The sequence below is a fragment of the Schistocerca nitens genome, chromosome 4 (assembly GCF_023898315.1).
Source record: "Schistocerca nitens isolate TAMUIC-IGC-003100 chromosome 4, iqSchNite1.1, whole genome shotgun sequence".
Lineage (NCBI taxonomy): Eukaryota > Metazoa > Arthropoda > Insecta > Orthoptera > Acrididae > Schistocerca > Schistocerca nitens.
Genome location: NC_064617.1, coordinates 389,259,419 through 389,280,735, shown reverse-complemented (window position 1 = coordinate 389,280,735; position 21,317 = coordinate 389,259,419). Strand labels below are relative to the sequence as shown.

Genomic DNA, 21,317 nt, shown 5'->3' with positions numbered 1-21,317 from the left:
CTTCACTGAACCCCCACCCCCCCACCTCCTATATTTAGATTGATCCTACGAATTTCCCTCTTCAGGTTTTTTGGCTTGCCTAACGTGTTCAAACTTCTGAGGTTCCACGCTCTGAAAGATGCTGTAAGTCTTCGGTCACCATTGCTGATGAATTTTATTCAAGATTTAACTAATGGCTAGGTTCTAATCCAAGACCCAGGATTTTTTGATTGCTTGTGAATGAAGCTACCCTGGACCATGGGGATTATGTAAGGATTGTAAAGATAAAATACACTGAAAAACCAAAGAAAATGACACACCTGCCTAATATCGTGTAAGACCCCCGAGAGCACGCAGAAGGGCCGCAACACGACGTGTCATGGACTCGACTAATGTCTGAAGTAGTGCTGGAAGGAGTTGACACTATGAATCCTGCATTACTGTCCATAAATCCGTAAGAGTACGAGGGTGGAGATATCTTTTGAACAGTACGTTGCAAGACATCCCATACATGCTCAGTGTATGTTTGGGGAGTTTGGTGGCCAGCGGAATTGTTTAAACTCAGAAGCCGGCCGGTGTGGCCGAGCGGTTCTAGGCGCTACAGTCTGGAAGCGCACGACCGCTACGGTCGCAGGTTCGAATCCTGCCTCGGGCATGGATGTGTGTGATGTTCTTAGGTTAGTTAGGTTTCAGTAGTTCAAAGTTCTAGGGGACTGATGACCTCAGAAGTTAAGTCCCATAGTGCTCAGTGCCATTTGAACCATTTGAAACTCAGAAGAGTGTTCCTGGAGCCACTCTGTAGCAATTATGGACGTGTGGAGTGTTGCGTTGTCCTGCTGGAATTGCCGAAGTCCGTCGGAATGCACAATGGACATAAATGGATGCAGGTGATCTGACAGGATGTTTACGTACGTGTCCCCTGTCAGAGTCGTATCTATACTATCAGGGGTCCCAAATCACTGCAACTGCACACACTCACATCATTACAGTGCCGCCAGCAGCCTGAACAGTTCCCTGCTAACATGTAGGGTCCATGGATTCATGAGGTTGTCTCCTTACCCGTACACGTCCATCCGCTCTACAGGGACCGATCACCTCAGCAGTTTGGTCCCTTAGGAATTCACACATACCCGCTCCATACAATTTGAAATGAGACTCGTCCGACCAGTCCAATGATGGTGTTGACGGGTCCAGGCGAGGTGTAAAGTATTGTGTCGTGCAGTCATCAAGGGTACACGACTGATCCTTAGCCTCTGCAAGCCCATATCGATGATGTTTCGTTGAATGGTTCGCACGCTGTCACTTGTTGATGGCCCAGAATTGAAATCTACAGCAATTAGCGGAAGGCTCGTATTTCTCTAACCTTGTAAGATTCTCTTCAGTCGTCGTTGGTCGCGTTCTTGCAGGACCTTTTTCCGGCCGCAGCGATGTCGGAGATTCCTGATATTCACGATACAATCATGAAATGATCGTACGGTAAAATCCCCACTTCATCGCTACTTCGGAGATGCTGTGTCCCATCGCTCTTGCGCCAACTATAATACCACGTTCAAACTCCCTTAAATCTTGATAGCTTACCATTGTAGCAGCAGTAACCGATCTAACAACTGGGTCATACACTTATTGTCTTATATAGGCGTTACCGACCGCAGCGCTTTATTCTGCCTGCTTACATATATCTGTATTTGAATACACATGCCTATAGCAGTTTCTAAGGTGCTACGGTCTATGATCAGCAGCGGCTTCATGCTGGTATGTATAAACAGGCAACCGTCAATTCGTGAAGTGAACTACAATAAAGGTTAGCCTAAACACATGATGCCATGTGTCAGTCTCTGAAGTTCTTTTCACCATCGAGAGCATGATTTTATGGCAAATTTTGTGGAGAAAGTAGGATGTGGACCAACATCACTAGAATACATTTTATGTATTGGCCTTTGGCCTATTTGAACTGTTCACCCATTTTCAGTTCGTTTGTTAGTTGCCCAATAACAAACTCTAATTACAAAAGATAAAACAGTCTCGTCACAGCTAGACTAGTAGTCAAAGCCCTACCTGAATGACCTGTGCATAAAAGGGGTTGGAGACTGAAAGTAAAAGATGCCACCTTTGTTGAACATGCTCTGAATGAATTTCGTTCATACGATATGAAGTATGATGTTCTCCATAGATGAACTAAAGGCAGAAAACTAACATGACTTAAAATTCTGGTCATTAATAAATAACAATTAAAAATCCTGATATGGCCCGTGACCGAGCAAAGTTTCATTACTCACCCTTACTAAAACAGCAGCCGTTAGATACTAGGCTTGTTGTAACCGTTCAACACCCACATACCACAGATTTCACTCTCCCCCCTCCCCCTTTTCTCGATCTGTTCAACACATTTACCAGTTTGTCTATATGACATAGTAGCTTGTGCCATTACTATCTTGTAGTACATATTTGGCTTACACATTCATATAGTTTTAATATTTGAATATACTGTAATATAAGATTTATTTGTCAGTGTCTCTTTGAGTATTACAAATGGTTGTGTTTTGTATCGATATAGTCATAAAAGTCACATATGTTTGTACAGCTATCAATTTTCGCTCAAGTTGTGTGGACTATCTGCTTAGTATTAAGTTATCTGACAATGGCTGAAGAAGCCGAAAGCCGATTCATATCGAACTATTAAATAAATATTAATAAATATTACTGTGGGCCATTAATACTACGTGTTCAAGTTTTTAATATGTTCGTGTTCCTCCAAGAACCGACGGAATTTTCCATAAAAATAATTAAATGTCTATAAATATCTTGACATTGAATATTAACGATTTTATTAAGTCCATATATTCTCCTTGGTTCTCACGTGCTTTCTGTGTTGGGTGAAGAAAGGGTCGACATCGCCGTTTGGTGAACAAAGGGTCGACATCGCCGTTTCGTCTACGCCACAGTCGCAACTATCAGTAACACATAAATTCAGGCGAGCGATGTGTTCTGGGAAACTGCAATGGTTGAATCTGTCTACTCTGTCGACGAGCTGCAAAGTTGTTTCAGCAGAGTCGTAGTGGAATGTCCGACTGGGCTGAAGTGTGATGTTGACTTTTCTATGTATCTGATGTGTCCCAATTTTTGTTCTACGCCTGTTCAGTATCGATCGGCGCACACTGTAAGTGACAGAGCTGTCTATCGGATGTAGTAGCCTGCCTTGCCATTTATTCCATTGCTGTTGATTTCTGCAAGTGCCTATATTCAGACGACATAAATGTGTTTATTTCTGCGAGGGAGCTCCATGTATTCAAACCATATTTCCATCACGCGTTTATTGATAGTTTTGATCTCTTTTCACTGTTCGGCAAATTGGAGTACGCTTCTAGTATATAATGGTATCTAGATTCTTTCGTTTGTATACTGAATTGTCTTGAGTAAGGCACATGATTTCGACATTTAATTAGCAATTACTTGACGCGGCTTAAACTTCTGCGACTACCCCGTTGTGGAACAGTGAAAAGATTAACATGATATGATAATTCATCTTTTACATTAGTTCGATTAAAAAGTCGGGTTTATTTAGTGCGGACGACCATAATAGCTTATACAGCCAGCTTTACTAGCCCCCGCCATGTTGATCACCAGTATTTGATCCACATGGGAAGGAGAGTTAATGCCGTAAAGTTCCTGGTCATGAGAAACTACACGAAGTTCTGAATTAAATTCTAAACCTTTCTCCAAGTCTTACGGAGTGGTGTCATGTGATACTGTTGATGGTGATACGTCGGTGGGACCTTCAGCCTCGGAGATCCACTTCCTGGTATCTGACAGGAGTAGGCTATGTACCGTAACCGAGATTTATTTTCTCGTTTCTTTCTCATCTTCATCAACAACTCCATCCAGACTCATCGCTATTACCCATAACAGACAAGACACTTATAACACTTAAGTTGTGAGAAGAAAATGTGCCATAGTGTGGAAAGTACGAAAATTTTTCCAGGTACTCTGCTGACTCCTAACAAATTAAACGAAACAGTGTGTCGAAGCCACCTATCACAAATGCATTTTTTCACATTTGCAAGAAAAATCACAAACGTTGACTTCTTTAAAAAACAGTTTGTACGTTTGCTGTGGACTAGTGATGATCACCCTGTAACTGCGTCATTGATACAAGAAAATTTTCTGCTACATATACTTCTGAGTAGACCCATTTACGCCTTTCAACATGCATAGGCTTTACGAACGAAAAGAAAACTTGAAAATCAACTTTTCGTACATCGCAGTAAAAACGCTCAGTGACCAAACTGTTCATATTCATGTTCCAGACCATAAACCAGTCAGGCACACCAGTAACAAGTTCGTTCCACAATTAAAACAAGAACGTTAAAAATTTTCAACGTAGGCGTAAAAGACTAGTATGTTCACAACTGCAAGTTGAAAAGTGTTTGCAGCACCAACAACAATCAAGTGAACAACTACTCTGTAACGTTCCGACAGAGACCACAGGACTCTTATATCAAAAACCTCAAAAAATGTCGCTGAACCGCCCCCGAATTTTTTCAGTGGAGGTAGGATTCACACTGTAGACAGAACACATTTTTCATTGTCACATCATTCCATCTTATTGATACAAGAACTTTTACTTGTTGCTGGTCGTTACCTCTCTTTCCTTGGCCGATGAAAGGCATCTCAGAAACAGATATTTCATTTTGCCTCTCTGCTATGAATTTACCGTGTAACAATAAGGGCCTCTAAACGTGTGACTGGACCTCATCTAATCTCCTCCTCCAGCTAATTTTCCCGTGACCTTGATTAGATGGTGAGCCCTCAAGAGCAGTTGGATTATAGACATCTGCAAAATAGCTTACGGCATTTACTTACGTCCTAGTGACTGTGGTGACACGTTTTGCCTTGGACTCCACGAGACGCTGAAAGCTTTGGTGAGCGATCGTGACTCATGGCCACTCAACCTTCTCCCACAAATCACCCCTGTGTCCTTAGTATCCTCCTGGTATTGAGTCTTCGAACATACTCTGATCTCAGCTTAATAAGGCTTATAAAACTGAACGACCGTCTCAATGCTAACCAGCATGAATCATAAAAAACATCAACCGTGCGAAAACCGACTTGCACGTTTCTCACGCTACGTCGTGAAAGTCGTTGATCAAGGGACTCAGGTAGGTGCAGTATTTCTTTACTTCAGAAAAATATTTGAATCGGTATCACACCTACGCTTATTATAGAAAGAACAATCGAATGGAGCATCATTAACAATTTGTGACTGAACGGAGACCTTCTGGTACGAAGAGTGGATCATGTTGTCTGGGGTGGAGAATTATCGATAGATGGAGAAGTGTGTCCTAGGAAAGGTAGTTGGATCCTTGCTGTTGATGTTATATTAATTACGTGACAGATAATATTAATAACAACCTCAGTCTTTTCCTAGGTGATGCGGTTATGCAGAACGAAACACTGTCTGAAAAAATTTGGGTAACATTCAGTGACACCTTGAAAAGATTTTATGTGCTGCAAAGATTAGCAACTCAAGTTGCTTTAAATATCTAGAAACGTAAAACCGTGCATTTCACAAAACGCAAACACGTTCTTTCCTATGACTAAAATGTCAATCGGCCACAACTGGAACTAGTATCTTTGTACAAATACTTAGGTGTAACAGTATATTGCCGAGATATTGAATGGAACTATTACATACGCTCAGCCGTATGTAAAACAGATGGTAGACTTGTGTTCATTGGTAGGATACGAGGAAATGCAATCTAACTACAAAGGAGATTGTTTACAAAACATTCCTGCGACCCATCCTAAAATGTGGCTCAAATGTATGGGATCTGTACCAAACAGGTACTGAATGCACACAAAGAAGGGCAGCCAGAATTGTCAAAGGTGTGCTTGACCATGTGAGAGCATCTCGGAAAAACTGAAAAAACCTGGCAGTCGCTTTACTATAGATGCAAACTATCCCGTGGAAGCCTACACATGAAGTTCCAAGAACCAGCTTTAAGTGAAATATCTAGAAGTAGGCATCTTACTTATCGCTCCCATAGAGATCACAAAGACAAGATTAATTACAGCGCGGCATGAGTCGTTCAATCATTCTCACCGCGCTGCACGCCTCATACGTGAATAGACTGGGAAGAAGCCCTAATAACTAGTATAGTGGGAGGCACCATTTGCCATGCACTTCACAATGGTTTTCAGAGTATATACACTATGTGATCAAAAGTATCCAGACACCGGACTGGAAATGACTTACAAGTTCGTGTCGCCCTCCATCGGTAATGCTGGAATTCAATATGGTGTTGGGCCACCTTTAGCCTTGATGACAACTTCCACGCTCGCACACATACGTTCAGTCATGTGCTGGAAGTTTCTGGCACGAAGTCGGCGTTCCAAAACATCCCAAAGGTGTTCTATAAGATTCAGGTCAGGTCTCTGTGAAGGCCAGTCCATTACAGAGATGTTATTGTCGTGTAACTACTCCGCCACAGGCCATGCATTATGAACAGGTGCTCGATTATGTTTAAAGATCCAGTCACCATCCCCGAATTGCTCTTCAACAGTGGGAAGCAAGAAGGTGCTTAAAACATCATTGTAGGCCTGTGCTGTGATAGTGCCACATAAAACAACAAGGTGTGCAAGCCTCCTCCATAAAAAACACGACCACACCATAACACCACCACCTCCGAATTTCACTGTTGGCACTACACATGCTGGCAGATGACGTTCACCGGGCATTCGCCATACCCACACCCCGCCATCGGATCGCCACATTGCGTACCGTGATTCGTCACTTCACACGACGTTTTTCCACTGTTCAATCGTCCAAAGTTTACGCTCTTTCCACCAAGCGTGGCATCGTTTGGCATTTACCGGCGTAATGTGTGGCTTATGTGGAGCCGCTCGACCATGAAATCCAGGTTTTCTCACCTCCCGCCTAGCTGTCGTCGTACTTGCAGTGGATCTTGATGCAGTTTGGAATTCCTGTGTGATGGTCTGGATGGATGTTTGCCTATGACACATTACGACCCTCTTCAGCTGTTCGGCGGTCTCTGTCAGTCAACAGACGAGGTCGGCCTGTACGCTTTTGTGCTGTACGTGTCCATTCACGTTTCCACTTCACTATCACATCGGAAACAATGTTTAAGAGTGTGGAAATCTCGCGTACACACGTATGACACAAGTGACTCCCAATCACCTGACCACGTTCGAAGTCCGTGAGTTCCGCGGAACGCCCCATTCTGCTCTCTCACGATGTCTAATGACTACTGAGGTCGCTGATATAAGAGTACCTGACAGTATGTGGCAGCACAATGCACCTAATATGAAAGACGTATGTTTTTTGGGGGTGTCCGGATACTTTTGATCACATAGTGTATGTAGATACAGATACGGTCGGTAGAACTGAGGTCTGGAAACGTGGGGGAGGGACAGGGGGCAAGGTTGTAGAGAACGATACTTACATCCGCGGGGTGTACTTCAAATCATTCTTGCACAGGCGAGAGGGATGAGGTGGTGCATTGTCTTGCTGAACTCGCAGATCGCCTGCAAGATTCCGTAAGTGAATAAAAAGACGCACAGCTAGGACAGCAATTTTCTGTATCGTTCTCTGGATTTAATCGTACTAAAATTGTGTCCTAAGATTACTTGTCATTGCATCGTTTTAACGAGATCCACGCTTGAGGGAGAACGCTTAGTGCACCCCGATCTGGAGGCTGTGCAGGTGATGCAAATAGAAAGAAAAGGATTTACTTAATTATAGAAATAGTGTAATATCAGGTTATCCAAAAATTTCATGCAGCACTTGGTGTACTTCCTGTCACAGACGTCGCGTGACATGTGTATCATGGTTTTCCGGTTAAATCTCAGTAGACTGTACGGCTGTATGTTAGCAAGGCGTGCAACCGTTCTCCCTATAGCAAACAGCATAGTGACCGAAGAAATCTCAGGTGATGGAATATTCAAAAGTTTTATTATAAACAACAGAATTATCGAACTACAACGTCACTCCACGTTCTACTGTTCACTCAGATAGACAGCTATTGCCATAACCAGTTTCCGTAATCCATATGGAATATCGGACTAGTTCTCGTTTTCTGATTTATGTGCCGCATGAACATTTATATTCTAGCGTTACGAACAGTGGCAGTGACGAGCTGAAAGTGACGATTTATGGTAATGTACGCGTAGCTAAAGTTTTAAATGCATCAAATTATGTGTTATCTCACAACGTCTCGAATATAATTACCAATATTTTTTGTATACTGGGAGGGGAGTACTAGCGACATTTTACATCTTCTCCTCCAACTAAAAATATAGACTTCTATTCGATGATGTGTGAAGTATTTAATTTCCTGTTAAAAAATATAGTATAGTTCTACATACTCAAGCAATATTGAATGCATTAGTGATAAAACTGGCGTAACTACAATAGAAATAATGAGAGTTGGTAAACACGCCTCTTACTTGTATAGAATACTGCACTTTTATTTATCCTCCGAAGGTGACCACTGAACCGTCAAAACAGATTACTTTGTGAAAATTGTCAGTGATCATGTCTATGACAAACATTTCAAATAACGATAATTTTGAATTCCCACAGCCTGCATGCCATTTACGATCGCTCTTGTCCATGGATAAGCCGAAAGCAGAGACTGTGTTTTCCTGTAACTGTGATGTTAATACTCACAGCACTCAAATACATCTAGAACAGAATGGTGTCATGAGCAGAAGACGTAAAACGCATTTCGTTGCCATGGAGCAGAAATTGAGTGATGACGGAGTTGGATAGAGTGGATAAATGTGGAAAAAGCCTGCCCGTTATGTAATGATGTGGCAGTATATCAACTGATGAATAAGACATCTCCCAAACGTTTGTAATAATGTTAGCTATTTTATTGCATAAAGTACGTAGAAACACTGAGGCCAGTATATGTAACGAAGTGACGTACGCCCGGTAAAACTGGGTGATGCAGTACGGTATTCGATAATATCTAGTCAGGTTATAACATATTCTGAATGTGAAATAATCTAGGCGTAGCTAAGCATCAAAGGTGGGTCAACATGGTAATCGGATAATTATATAGATCGCCTACCTCATGAGGTGCAGTGGCAGAGCGTTTCAGAGAGAACTTGGAGAATATTGGGAATATGTTTCCTGATCAGGCTATTATAATATGGGAGAGACTTCAGTTTGTCGGCAGTAGAATGGGAGAGTCGTGCGATCGAAACTGGTGATGAGACCGGGTCTTCGTATGACGTTGTTCTGAATATCATGTCTGAAAATTACTTGGAGCAGATAGAGGACGAATTCTAATGTAACATCTTAGACCTTCTACCAACAAACAGACATGAACGTAGAGGAAGGCATGGCGATAATAAGTATGTGACAAGAGCAACGAGTTTGGATGTCTATAAGAAACTTTAGGAAGGGTAGAAAAATATATTTGCTTCGCAAGAGTGACAGGCTACAAGTTGTATCTGACTAGCCAACATCAAATACACAGCTCTGAGGACGAAGACATGCAGCACAAATCGATAAAATTCAAAAGCATCGTTCAAACCGACTTGGATAAGTGTGTTCGAGCAACGTTTGACGGGAGTAATAGCCGTGTCAGAAAACTGCTCCGGAAACAGAACTTCATCACAGGTTTGAATGAAATCAAGACATACTGATAAACAAAAGCTGAACGAAGCTAAAATAAGCGTAAGGAGAGCAACGCGAGAAGCTCTTAATGAATTCGAAAGTAAAATTTTGCCTATCGATGTGGCTATAAACCTATGAAGTTACAGTGTTATATAAAATCAAAAAGAGGATCGAAATCATCTATCCAGCCACTCAGTGACCATACTGACACCGAAACGGAAGACAACAGACTGCTGAACTAATGAATTCAGTCTTCTGAAAATGTTTCCCCGAGTAATATCATAATATGGTCCCTCCTTTCGATTTGTGACTGGATTCGATATTCCTTTGCAAACAGCACTCAGCGTATCGCTCTTAATAGAACAAAATCGATAGAGGTAGAGAGAATTTCAGAAGTGTTCCAGGGAAGTGTGGTAGGACCGTTACCGTTTATATTGTATGATGGTAAGTTAATTATTACCCGCAAAGTAGTTATAAAATTTTATTGTAATCAAATAGGAAACTTACAAGAACATCACTTTTCGACATAGTCTCCTTGCGTTTTAACGCACTTGATCCATCGTTGTACAAGCTTCCTGAGGCCGTCATAAAAGAAGGTACTCTGTTTAGCTGCTAGCCAAGAATGGACGGGTTCTTTCACTGCTTCGTCCGAGATAACTCGACGGCCCCTTAATGCCTGTTTGAGTGGACCAAACAAGTGACAGTCAGAAGACCAGAACTATATGGAGGATGATCCAGTAGTTCAAATTTGAGTTTCTGGAGCGTTTCAGCAGTCTGGGCAGCAGTATGCAAACGGGCATTGTCGTGCGACCAGACAGCACCTTTTGACAGCTATCCCCGGCGTTTGCTTCGAATTGCAGACTTTAGCCTGGCAGTAAGCATCTCACTGTAACGTACACTGTTTATTGCTGCGCCCCTTTCCCCATAATGTTCCAGTACTGGACCTTGTGAGTCCCAAAAAACCGTAAGCATCAGTTTTTCTTCGGACGGTTAGGTCTTGAATTTTTTCTTGCATGGCGAATTTGGATGTTTCCATTACATACTCTGCCGTTTACTCTCCGGCTCGTAATGATGGATCCATGTTTCGTCACCAGTAATGATCCTGTCTAAGAAGTTGTCCCCTTCATTACCATAGCGATCCAAATGTTTTTTGTAGATGTCCAAGCGCGTTTCTTTATGCAACCGTGTGAGTTGTTTTGGGACCCATCTTGCACAAACTTTCTGAAACCCAGGTCTGTTGTGGATGATTTCATAGGCAGAACCGTGACTAATTTGCATACTATGAGCCACGTCGTCAATAGTTAATCGTCTGTCTAAGAGAATCATTTCACGTGAACACTCAATGGTTTCTTTATTCATGGCGGTAAACGGTCGTCCGGCTCCTTCATCATGCGTAACACTTGTGCGACCATTTCGCAATTTTTCAATCCATTCGCAGACACTCCGTTGGGGCACAACACTGTTCCCGTACTGAACCGAAAGTCTTCGATGAATTTGAGCCCCTGATGCGCCTTCCGACCACAAAAAACGGATCACTGAACGTTGCTCTTCTTTGGTGCAAATAAACAGCGGAATAGCTATGATTAACTGCAGGGCAGAGATAACGAAACTAACCTAGCACCTTCAAAACTGCAAAGATATAACAACAAATAAACAAAGCGTGCGTAATCAGCATAAAACGACAGTACTACCAAAATAAAGAAAAATATAACTAAACTGCGGATAATAATTGACTTACCCTCGTATATATACCATGTGATCAAAAATATCCGGACACCCCCAAAAAACATACGTTTTTCATATTAGGTGCATTCTCCTGGCACCTACTGCCAGGTACTCCATATCAGTGACCGCAGTAGTCAATAGACATCGTGAGAGAGCAGAATGGGGCGCTCCGCGAAACTCACGGACTTCGAACGTGGTCAGGTGATTGGGAGTCACTTGTGTCATACGTCTGCACGCGAGATTTCCACACTCTTAAACATTGTTTCCGATGTGAAAGTTAAGTGGAAACGTGAATGGACACGTACAGCACAAAAGCGTACAGGTCGACCTCGTCTGTTGACTGACAGAGACCGCCGACAGCTGGAGAGGGTCGTAATGTGTTATAGGTAGACATCCATCCAGACCATCACACAGGAATTCCAAACTGCATCAAGATCCACTGCAAGTACGACGACAGTTAGGCGGGAGGTGAGAAAACTTGTATTTCATAGTCGAGCAGCTGCTCATAAGCCACACATTACGCCGGTAAATGACAAACGATGCTTCGCTTGGTGGAAGGAGCGTAAACATTGGACAATTGAACAGTGGAAAAACGTTGTGTGAAGTGACGAATCACGGTACACAATGTGGCGATCCGATGGCGGGGTGTGGGTATAGCGAATGCCCGGTGAACGTCATCTGCCGGCGTGTGTAGTGCCAACAGTGGAAATTCGGAGGTGGTGATGTTATGGTGTGGTCGTGTTTTTTATGGAGGGGGCCTGCACCCCTTGTTGTTTTGCATGGCACTATCACAGCACAGGCCTACAATGATGTTTTAAGCACCTTCTTGCTTCCCACTGTTGAAGAGCAATTCGGGGACGGCGATTGCATCTTTCAGCACGATCAAGCGCCTGTTCATAATGCACGGCCTGTGGCGGAGTGGTTACACGACAATAACATCTCTGTAATGGACTGGCCTTCACAGAGACCTGACCTGTCCTTTAGAACACCTTTGGGATATTTTGGAACGACGACTTCCTGTTAGGCCTCAGCGACACCTACATCGATACCTGTCCTCAGTGCAGCACTCCGTGAAGAATGGGCTACCATTCCCCAGCAAACCTTCCAGCACATAATTGGAAGTTAAAGCTGTCATAAAGGCTAAGGGTGGGCCAACACCATACTGAATTCCAGCATTACCGATGGAGGGTGCCACGAACTTGTAAGTCATTTTGAGCCAGGTGTCCGGATACTTTTGATCACATAGTGTAAATGATCTGCATGATAACGCTGGAAGCTCCTTAACTCTTTCTCTGATGCCTCTTCATCTATTAGAAGTGTAGCAACCTCTGCTATTACAGCATACTCTTCTGTCAGCTTCTGTTTATAAATAAGATCCTCTTCTGCTGTAGGTAATACACCTTTTGTAATACGAAGGTACTCCATCAACAGTCTCTCAATTACTGGCTGTCTCACTGACTAGGATGAAACACTTAGTAACTCCTAAACACATTTCCACGGCACAAGGATAATCTGATTTATTCTAACAGCAAACACAGACTAATTTGATGTATTGTGAACAGAGCGCTGCTTGCAGAGCGATACGTAAACGGAGGGTTTCAGTAGAGAGGGAAAATATTACAGCCCCATCTATTCCTCCCTCTTCTGTCAATATCGTTAAGTCATAGCAACAACTAAAACTTCACAACAGGTTTCTCTTTCTAGTCAGTAAAAAAAAGAAAAGAAAAATAAAGGAACACGGTAATCAGTCACAACTTCATCAAATTAACGATAAGCTGATCTTCAGATCGTGGATGTATGCCACATGTTTGTCGACATATGTTTGTCGGGCAGGAAAAGCGAACTTTTGCATTTTTATATTTTTTTGGGAGCTCACTATTCATTGTAGATCAATAATGTACTTCACTCTGCGTTACGTAAAAAATAGCAGATTCCAGTTAAGAAAATCAATCCTCACAGTGGCATTTAACAGAGAAGAAGGTAAAAGGGAGGCTCCGCTGTTGCACTTGACGTTTCACGTTTCCTCGATGTTACGACACTGCAGATTAACGATGAGAGCATTTACTTACAGCGCTTTATTAATAAACTGGCCGAAGTGAAACAGTTCCACCTTGTGTAGGGCGGCGGGATAAAAGTTTTGCTAGTGCTTTATGAGATATTGTTTGTTTTGGTGCGTTTAGAATACATTTGTTCGATTTTAAATACCACTGCCATTTAGGAGAGTCTGGAAATTGTTTGCGCGGACAGCCAGAAACTAATAGAGAAGCCTGTTGCCCGTAATCTCCAGTCCACAGTCCACAATCCAGCTCGTCGAACTGGAATAAAATGTTCTAACTCACTATTTACAATCAAAATGAGTCCGGGACTACGAAGGTAAATGAAAGCTTACTGCTTTAACAGGTCAGTATATTCAAAAAAGCTCACAAATTAATATTATTGTAATTTATTAAAGTTTTTCTATCGTAATCGGCACTCGATAGGACCTCTGCTCGATGTTCCGTGTATTGCCAAATATCACTCCGTCTGTTAATTTAGGACAGTTAACTGCTGACCTTAAAAGTGGTGAATAGGCTATGCCATTTGCCATGCAGTTTTCTACAATACTGCGGGCGGCATGCAAAATAAAAACATTGAAATCAAAACACAGGTTTTCCTGTAAATCATCAATCTACGACTGTTCAGCTCTACATACAGTATTTGCACGAAACGCGCGATAACTAATTAGATCGATAGCCACTCAAGACAGTCATCTTCAGTGTCATCCGAGGCTTAGAGTACGCGGTTGCGGGTAGATATGCGTCACATCCTGACGCGTAGTAAGATTCATCAGGCCGACTGATGACTATCGAATGAATCCTTTATATCGCTTCGGTGATCCTTTTATACTGTCGCTACGGTTTCGCGCCGGGCGGCAAACAGAGCTCTAGTATTTCGAAAGCCTTAAGCTCCCACAGCAGTGCTCAAATGACGCCTTTCCTATCGTGTTAGCTGTACACTAACAACTTCCCCCTTTTTTCTATAGCCGGCCGGTGTGGCCGAGCGGTTCTAGGCGCATCAGTCTGGAACCGCGCGACCGCTACGGTCGCAGGTCCGTATCCTGCCTCGGGCATGGATGTGTGTAATGTCCTTAGGTTAGTTAGGTTTAAATAGTTCTAAGATATAGGGGACTGATGACCTCAGATGTTAAGTCCCATAGCGCTCAGAGACATCTGAACCAATTTTTTTTCTATAAGCAGTACTATACTCTATGTATGTTCCATTAAAAAAGCTGGTAAATCTTAAATTACGACTTCTAGAAGCTTTCCAACGGAACCGAGGGTAGACTCAGATCTCTTAACTGTCACTATTCAACCGTCTGTACCTCTGTAAAGTTACATAATTGTCTTGCAATTTGGTCCACCTCCATAATCTCTTCTAATGAACAAAGTGCTGTAATTTTATCATTGTTAACTTGTTTACAAATTTTAGTTCAAAAGTCAGTTTTTTTTCAATAACTTGAAAAGAGATATCTTCATATTTTTTGCATAAATCCTAATCCAAAATTAGAACTTTCTATCTTTAATATTTCTCGCTTTTGAAATTTCGTAAAAACAGGTGTATGTGCGAATTAATCATTATATTATGTTGAAACTCAAACTATGTTACGTTGGTATAGGTTTACATCATCTGGCAAAGTATTGTGACATTATTTAAATATTTAATTTCACTTTAGATTGTTTCACAATGCCTTGAAAGTTCGTGCACACGTTAAGTGCGTCTAGCTTGGTCTTGGTCGCGTGTCGGGGACGTACCGTTCTCATTCGCTCGCCACCGTTGCTATGTAGCCATAGCACTTGCTTCCCCAAACATGAAGCATCAGTCAAATACAAATCAAACTTTGTGAATATGTTCATAACATAACTGGTATTAAACGCTTAAATTTTCTTTCCATTCGAAACTGTCCACAACATGAGTACGAGCTGTAATCCCCATGGGCAAGAATACACTATTGTATTCGCTGTGCCATTTAAGCAAATAGCTTCAGAATATCATCTTGCTGTACTTAAAAGACACCCTTTCAGTTCACGAAGATTGCTGGCTGGAAGTTGGTATGAAAGAATACGTCTTCCCATCGCATCCCAGACACGCTCTGTGAATGACAATTCACTGAACTTGGCAGCTCACTCAAGGATCTATTCATTCCCCACGGCCTGTGTGATGTGAGCTGCAGCGTGGGATTCTGTATTATGCTGCTGTAATGTGCCATTTGATACCCTGCTCGTGAAAAGTATGACAAGAAATCCTGTAGTCACGTCTAGTAGCTCCCCTCTCCATAAACACGCGCGGTCTCCAGAATCGCTGCTTCCTGTGACATTTCACCAGGTCCTCCATGGGCACATTGGCGTAGATCTGAATGCCACTATAACTGAGATTCATCATTTATCACTAAAAAATGTCACTTAATGTCGCAGTTGACTCTGGATCAACAAGACGCAAGTTTTTGTTGTCTGTGGTACAGTGTAAGCGGTAAAGAGGGCATGGCAACTCGAGTTCTCAACAGAGCTTCTAGTAATCTGTTTCTGACGGTTCGTAGTGACGCTCTGCCAGCAACGTCAGGTTGAATTTCAGTAATTGTCATCCGTCTACTCTCGACAGCCAGTCCAACAATCCTACAAACTGTGCAGTCCTTCTGGAAAGAGTCGTGCCTGTTCTTGTTGCCTCACTGCCGTCCCGAGTCAATCTGGTTACCATTCGTTCTGCAGCTATTACACTACTGCCATCCGTCTGTGCCAGATGTTGGCATGTTGACGTGTCCCCCGTTCCAGTTATTCGACCTTCCTCAAAGGCCATAAGCTGCAAGTGCATGTCCGAACCAGCGTTACACTCTCCATCTGAAAAGTTCCAGTAATGTTAGACACACCACCATGTACCCACGCCATTTTTCATCTGTAGAAATTTTATTCTTCTGCCCTCAAAATGCTGTAATCATGTTTACATATTGGTTAAATTGTACAGCATGAGAATATTGGAATTTCAATGTGGCATCATTCCGTCAAGATGTTCATGGTCTTACACTCTCCACTTGCTTCTGCGTATATTCCATCATTTATAATCTTTATCTCTAATGAGTATTTTCAATTACATTTTAATGTGTGTGCGCAGTGTCGCGTGTTGCTGAACCTTCGCACGTCCCAACCGTTCGAAGAGGTGCTGGAGGACCTGGGACAGGTGCTAAAGATGATCGGCGCCAAGCGTATGTACACCGTCTCCGGGCAGGAGGTGAGTACTGTAATTATTAATCAAATTCCGTAGGTGTGGCGGGAGTGTTCTGCAATCATTATTGTAAACACAGATACTGACTATACTTTAGTCCACTCACGCAGAAAATGAAGACATGCCATAAGTTGAAACCGTCAATAACTGTCACCTTCACAACTCGGGGAGTGAAACTATGTTTTGTAATCGATAACCGAATTAGTCATTCTGCCAAAATGAATGACTTACAATGTTATAAATTTGCTAGTTAATATTTATAATGTTAGATACTAAAATCAAACAAAACTATAAGATTCGTACCTTTTTTCAGTTACATTACGTTGCGAAGTAGTATTCTCACGTGTTGTTTATTATCTCCAAATGTTGCTAATTTTTGTTATTTATATTACGTAGCTGTCATTTACTCCAATGCTGTAGCAATATACTAACGTCATAATCACAAATTCAATACCTTCACAGTATGAAATCTGAGAGGTGTTTATAGTAAAATGCCTACAACTCTGAGACTGATGAAAGAATGCTAAGTAATTACGTCACGATGAGTGTGAAGAAGTACATGCTTACATATATTGAGTCATATTGAGTTGTTACAAACTGATTTTATGACATTTGTTTAATGAATTTATAGCTTTTGTTAATGTTCTTGAAAGCTTAGTTCACTGCTCTTCTTTTTTCTTTTTTACGGACAAACACACACAAATAGCTTTTGTACGGGAAGACGCAGGTGACCCGACATTACATTCAGAGCTTATCAGAGCTTTGAAAGACTCGTCAGCAAAAAAGACAGGAGGCATAGGTAAAGTTCCTACAAAAATTCTTCAATCATTGGGGAGTATTGGTAACCGAGCCACTATTCAAGTTAGTGTTTAAAGTATACGAAACTGGAGACATACGATCAGAATTTCGGAAAAATATCATCCAGACAAACGTTCGAAAATGTAAAATGGTGCAAGATGTTCAATATTCCGAGACAAATTGGAGCAAGCTGCAGGGAGAGATGACTAGCCACTTTATTTCTGATGCTTAATCTTTTCGTAAAAATGTAAGGTAGTCTGCTTCTTTTTAAAAAAACTACATCGTTCACTTCACACACATGATCATTTATTTATTCTGGCACCTTTTAAAATCAAACATCATAGATAGAACAAGTTTTCTTAAAGTTTCCTCGCTAAGCTCGAATCACGTTTCTTTGCGTAAAAGGTGTGAACTTTTCACAAACTTGATATTTCGTTTTGATGTTTAGAATACCGAAAAATTGCTGTCTAATAACCTATTCATCCATATCTTTAACAAGATACTTATTATGAACATCTTGCATCTTATTTTATGGTGTTTATTGTTTACTCCAACAATCCCTCTCTGTTCGGCCGTAACTTGCACACCACCAACCTGCTTAACTTTGCTAGCACGTTCCGTCAGTATTGTCATCTCTTTCTCCTAGAGCATCGCTACATTTAATAGCGTCACGCCTGCCCACGAAAACATATTCCGCGATCACTTTGCACGTTTGCGCTGTAGTCACTACTTTTAACTGGAACGCGATTATTGCTGGATGTACGGTTTGCTTTGTCGAGTAAGAAATACCTAATCCCAAAAATTGAAAAACACTTACGCGAATTATTTGCAGAAGAAAGGAAAAACTGGTAGAAGCCGACCTTCGGGCCGATCGGTTTGTGTTCCGGAAAAATGTAGGAATACGCGTGGCAGTGCTGTACCTGCGACTTTGTCTTAGAAGAAAGGCTGAAGAAAGGTAAACCTACATATATAGCATTTGTAGATTTAGAGAAAACTTTTGACAATATTGACTGACATACAGTCTTCGCAATTCTGCAGGTGCGCGACTGCTACGGTCGCAGGTTCGAATCCTGCCTCGGGCATGGATGTGTGTGATGTCCTTAGGTTAGTTAGGTTTAAGTAGTTCTAAGTTCTAGGGGACTTATGACCACAGATGTTGAGTCCCATAGTGCTCAGAGCCATTTGAACCAAACCAATTCTGCAGGTAGAAGGGATACCAACATGGAGGGAAAGATTATCAACAACGTTTACAAAAACCAAACTGCAGTTAGAAAGAGTGGAAGGACATGGAAGGAAAGCACTAGTTGAAAAAGGAGTAAGATTAGTTTGTAGCCTATCCCGATGTTATTCAGTCTGTTTACTGAACAAACGGCAAAGGAAAAAAAGAGAAATTTGGAACCGGTATTAAAGTTCAGAGAGAAGAAATAAAAACTTCGAGATTTGCTTACGATATTGTAGTTCTTTCAGAGACTGTGAACTGTACAGGGCTGAAGAGCAATGTAATGGAATCTATAGCGACTTGAAGAGAGGTTATAAGATGAACACGAAGAAAAGAAAAATAAGGACAATGGAATGCAGTGTAATTAAATCAGTCAATGCTTACGAAATGATCAAATATAGAATATGAGTTTTGCTTTTTGGACAGCAAAATAACAGCCGACCGGTGTGGCCGAGCGGTTCTAGGCGCCATTCGACCGCTACGGTCCCAGGTTCGAATCCTGCCTCGGGCATGGATGTGTATGATGTCCTTAGGTTAGTTAGGTTTAAGTAGTTCACATCGAATTTACGCGTTAGAAAGTCTTTTCTCAAGATGCTTATCTGGAATTTAGTCAGTCCGTAGAAGAAGAGAATAGTTGCTTTTGAAATGTTGTACTATAGAAGAATTCTGGAGATTTGATGGGTAGATAGAGTAACTGGTAAAGAGGCACTGATTAGGAAAAAAGTATATTTATGGCACAACTTGACCTAAAGAAGAGATCGGGTTTTAGTATACATTCTGAGGCATCATCAGTATGGAGGGTAAAAACTAGAGAGTCAGACCAAGATTTGAGTACAGCAAGCGTGTTCAGATGGATGGAGGATGCATTAGTTCTGCAGATATGAAGAAACTCGCACAGGCCAGACTAACGTGGATAGCTGCACCGTATGCAAAACCTAGTCTACACAAGACAGGGGCTTCAACGTGACGACGTCGCGCAGCTGTCAAATTGACGGCCAGACTTAACGGACATCTCGTTGCACTTTAAAAAGCAAAGTTGTTTTACTCTCTAATACGTTCAGTTGTACGTTTACACATGCACACGAGAAGAAAACACTGATTTCTTACCGTTTTAGTAGCCACAAATTGAATTTTAATAAGTGTCAACAGTTACAGAACACGAAAAAGGGACATTATGCAGAAGTTAAGCTTATGGCACGACGTATCACATGCACACAGATAAGCGCAATGCTTGACACATATGCTGAACAATGAATCACTAATATTACTCCGATTTAACAGGCCAAGTATGGAACTTTAACTAATTACGGAAAATCTGATACGCGGAAATAAGACATTGCGCAGCTGTCAAGTACAGGATTGCGTGTATGGTATGCACGTACATATTACGTAAAAAAATTATTTTTGCAGGCTAACAAATATAAAAAGCGATGACAACTTAATATCAAGTACAATTGCTAAACGTAAAATACACTGCCGACAGAAAGGGCATCTGGCCACCCCTTAATCTAACAATGCCAAATGTGTTGATAACCATGCCGACCCTGCGCCAATGCGGGGCAAAGGAACAAGAAAAAGAAGATGATTAAACGTAAATTGCACAAAGTGGTTTGTAATGTTCTTATACAGTTGTCTGATTCAAATGAATTGCATTATTAGTTCCATCTTTGTAGACAGTTAGACATAGTGACGTATATGGTTTGGCATACAACGCACTATTTTGATACATTCATTTCTAGTATCTGTATATCCAGAAGAAATTACGAGAAGAGAAATGTCAAACATTAGCGAACGCAGGAAGAAACGCTCAATGCTTACACAAATTACTTTAACACAACTGTTTTAAAAAGTTTGTCTTAGCATAAAGTTTTACTTCGTGTTGTTTGAAATCACTATCTTCTTTACTTTGTGCTATTTTGTCACTACAGTTTCTTAAAAATGTAACAACGTAAAAAACTAGAACCAGATACACGAGAAAAAATATGAAATTACTTGGATACATCTTTATTTGACTAATTTTCAGATGAAATGTTAAGAAAGCAGTACGTTTACAATTATTTGTCTTTACACTAATTTGAATTTTTTGAATCGCTTCCATGGACACCTTTTAGAAACGCAATGAATCGTTTATCATAGTATGGTACCAATTGTCACTTTCACAATCCTACTTACATTTTCACACACGCCTATAAAGCTTTAATCCACATTTTCAGCAAGCCATTCTTCTTTTATCTTACGAAGATCTTCATCTAGCTTCAGTCTTGTGTCGCTTGGACCTTTACCAGACTCATATTTAGTTGTTCTTTTTTACTTAAGGAATGTGGCATATTGGGGAAAATTCGTGGAATGGCACCTCCATGTAATTTTTCTGGACCTTATGAATACCTCCCCACATTTCTTTGCAAATCTTTAAAAGTGTCTATTGTTATTATGTACTCTTCTCCAAAATGATTAACACGGACCAGGAATCTGTTGGATATTATCCCTCCTCTGCTCGGAATTATTCTATGTGTGTGTGTCTGTTGGGATTCGAAATACCTTGGCGTATATCTGAATTACCACTTAACTAACAACTGCTTGTACATCCTGGGACAGCATTTGTCTAGCATCTGAAAAATATTATTTAATTGATGATACGTAATACGCATAAACTATAAATAATACACCACGCTTTAATAAAATGTTATGCCTCTGAAGTTT

The 21,317-nt window shown here is 41.3% G+C and overlaps 1 protein-coding gene across 1 annotated transcript in view; it reads left to right on the top strand.

Annotated features, from left to right (window-relative positions):
• Positions 1-21,317, top strand: part of LOC126251551 (echinoderm microtubule-associated protein-like CG42247) — a 569,483-nt gene that overhangs the window by 318,159 nt on the left and 230,007 nt on the right. The window contains 1 exon segment of the mRNA XM_049952063.1: positions 16,490-16,606. Within this exon segment, the coding sequence (XP_049808020.1) occupies positions 16,490-16,606 (117 nt within the window).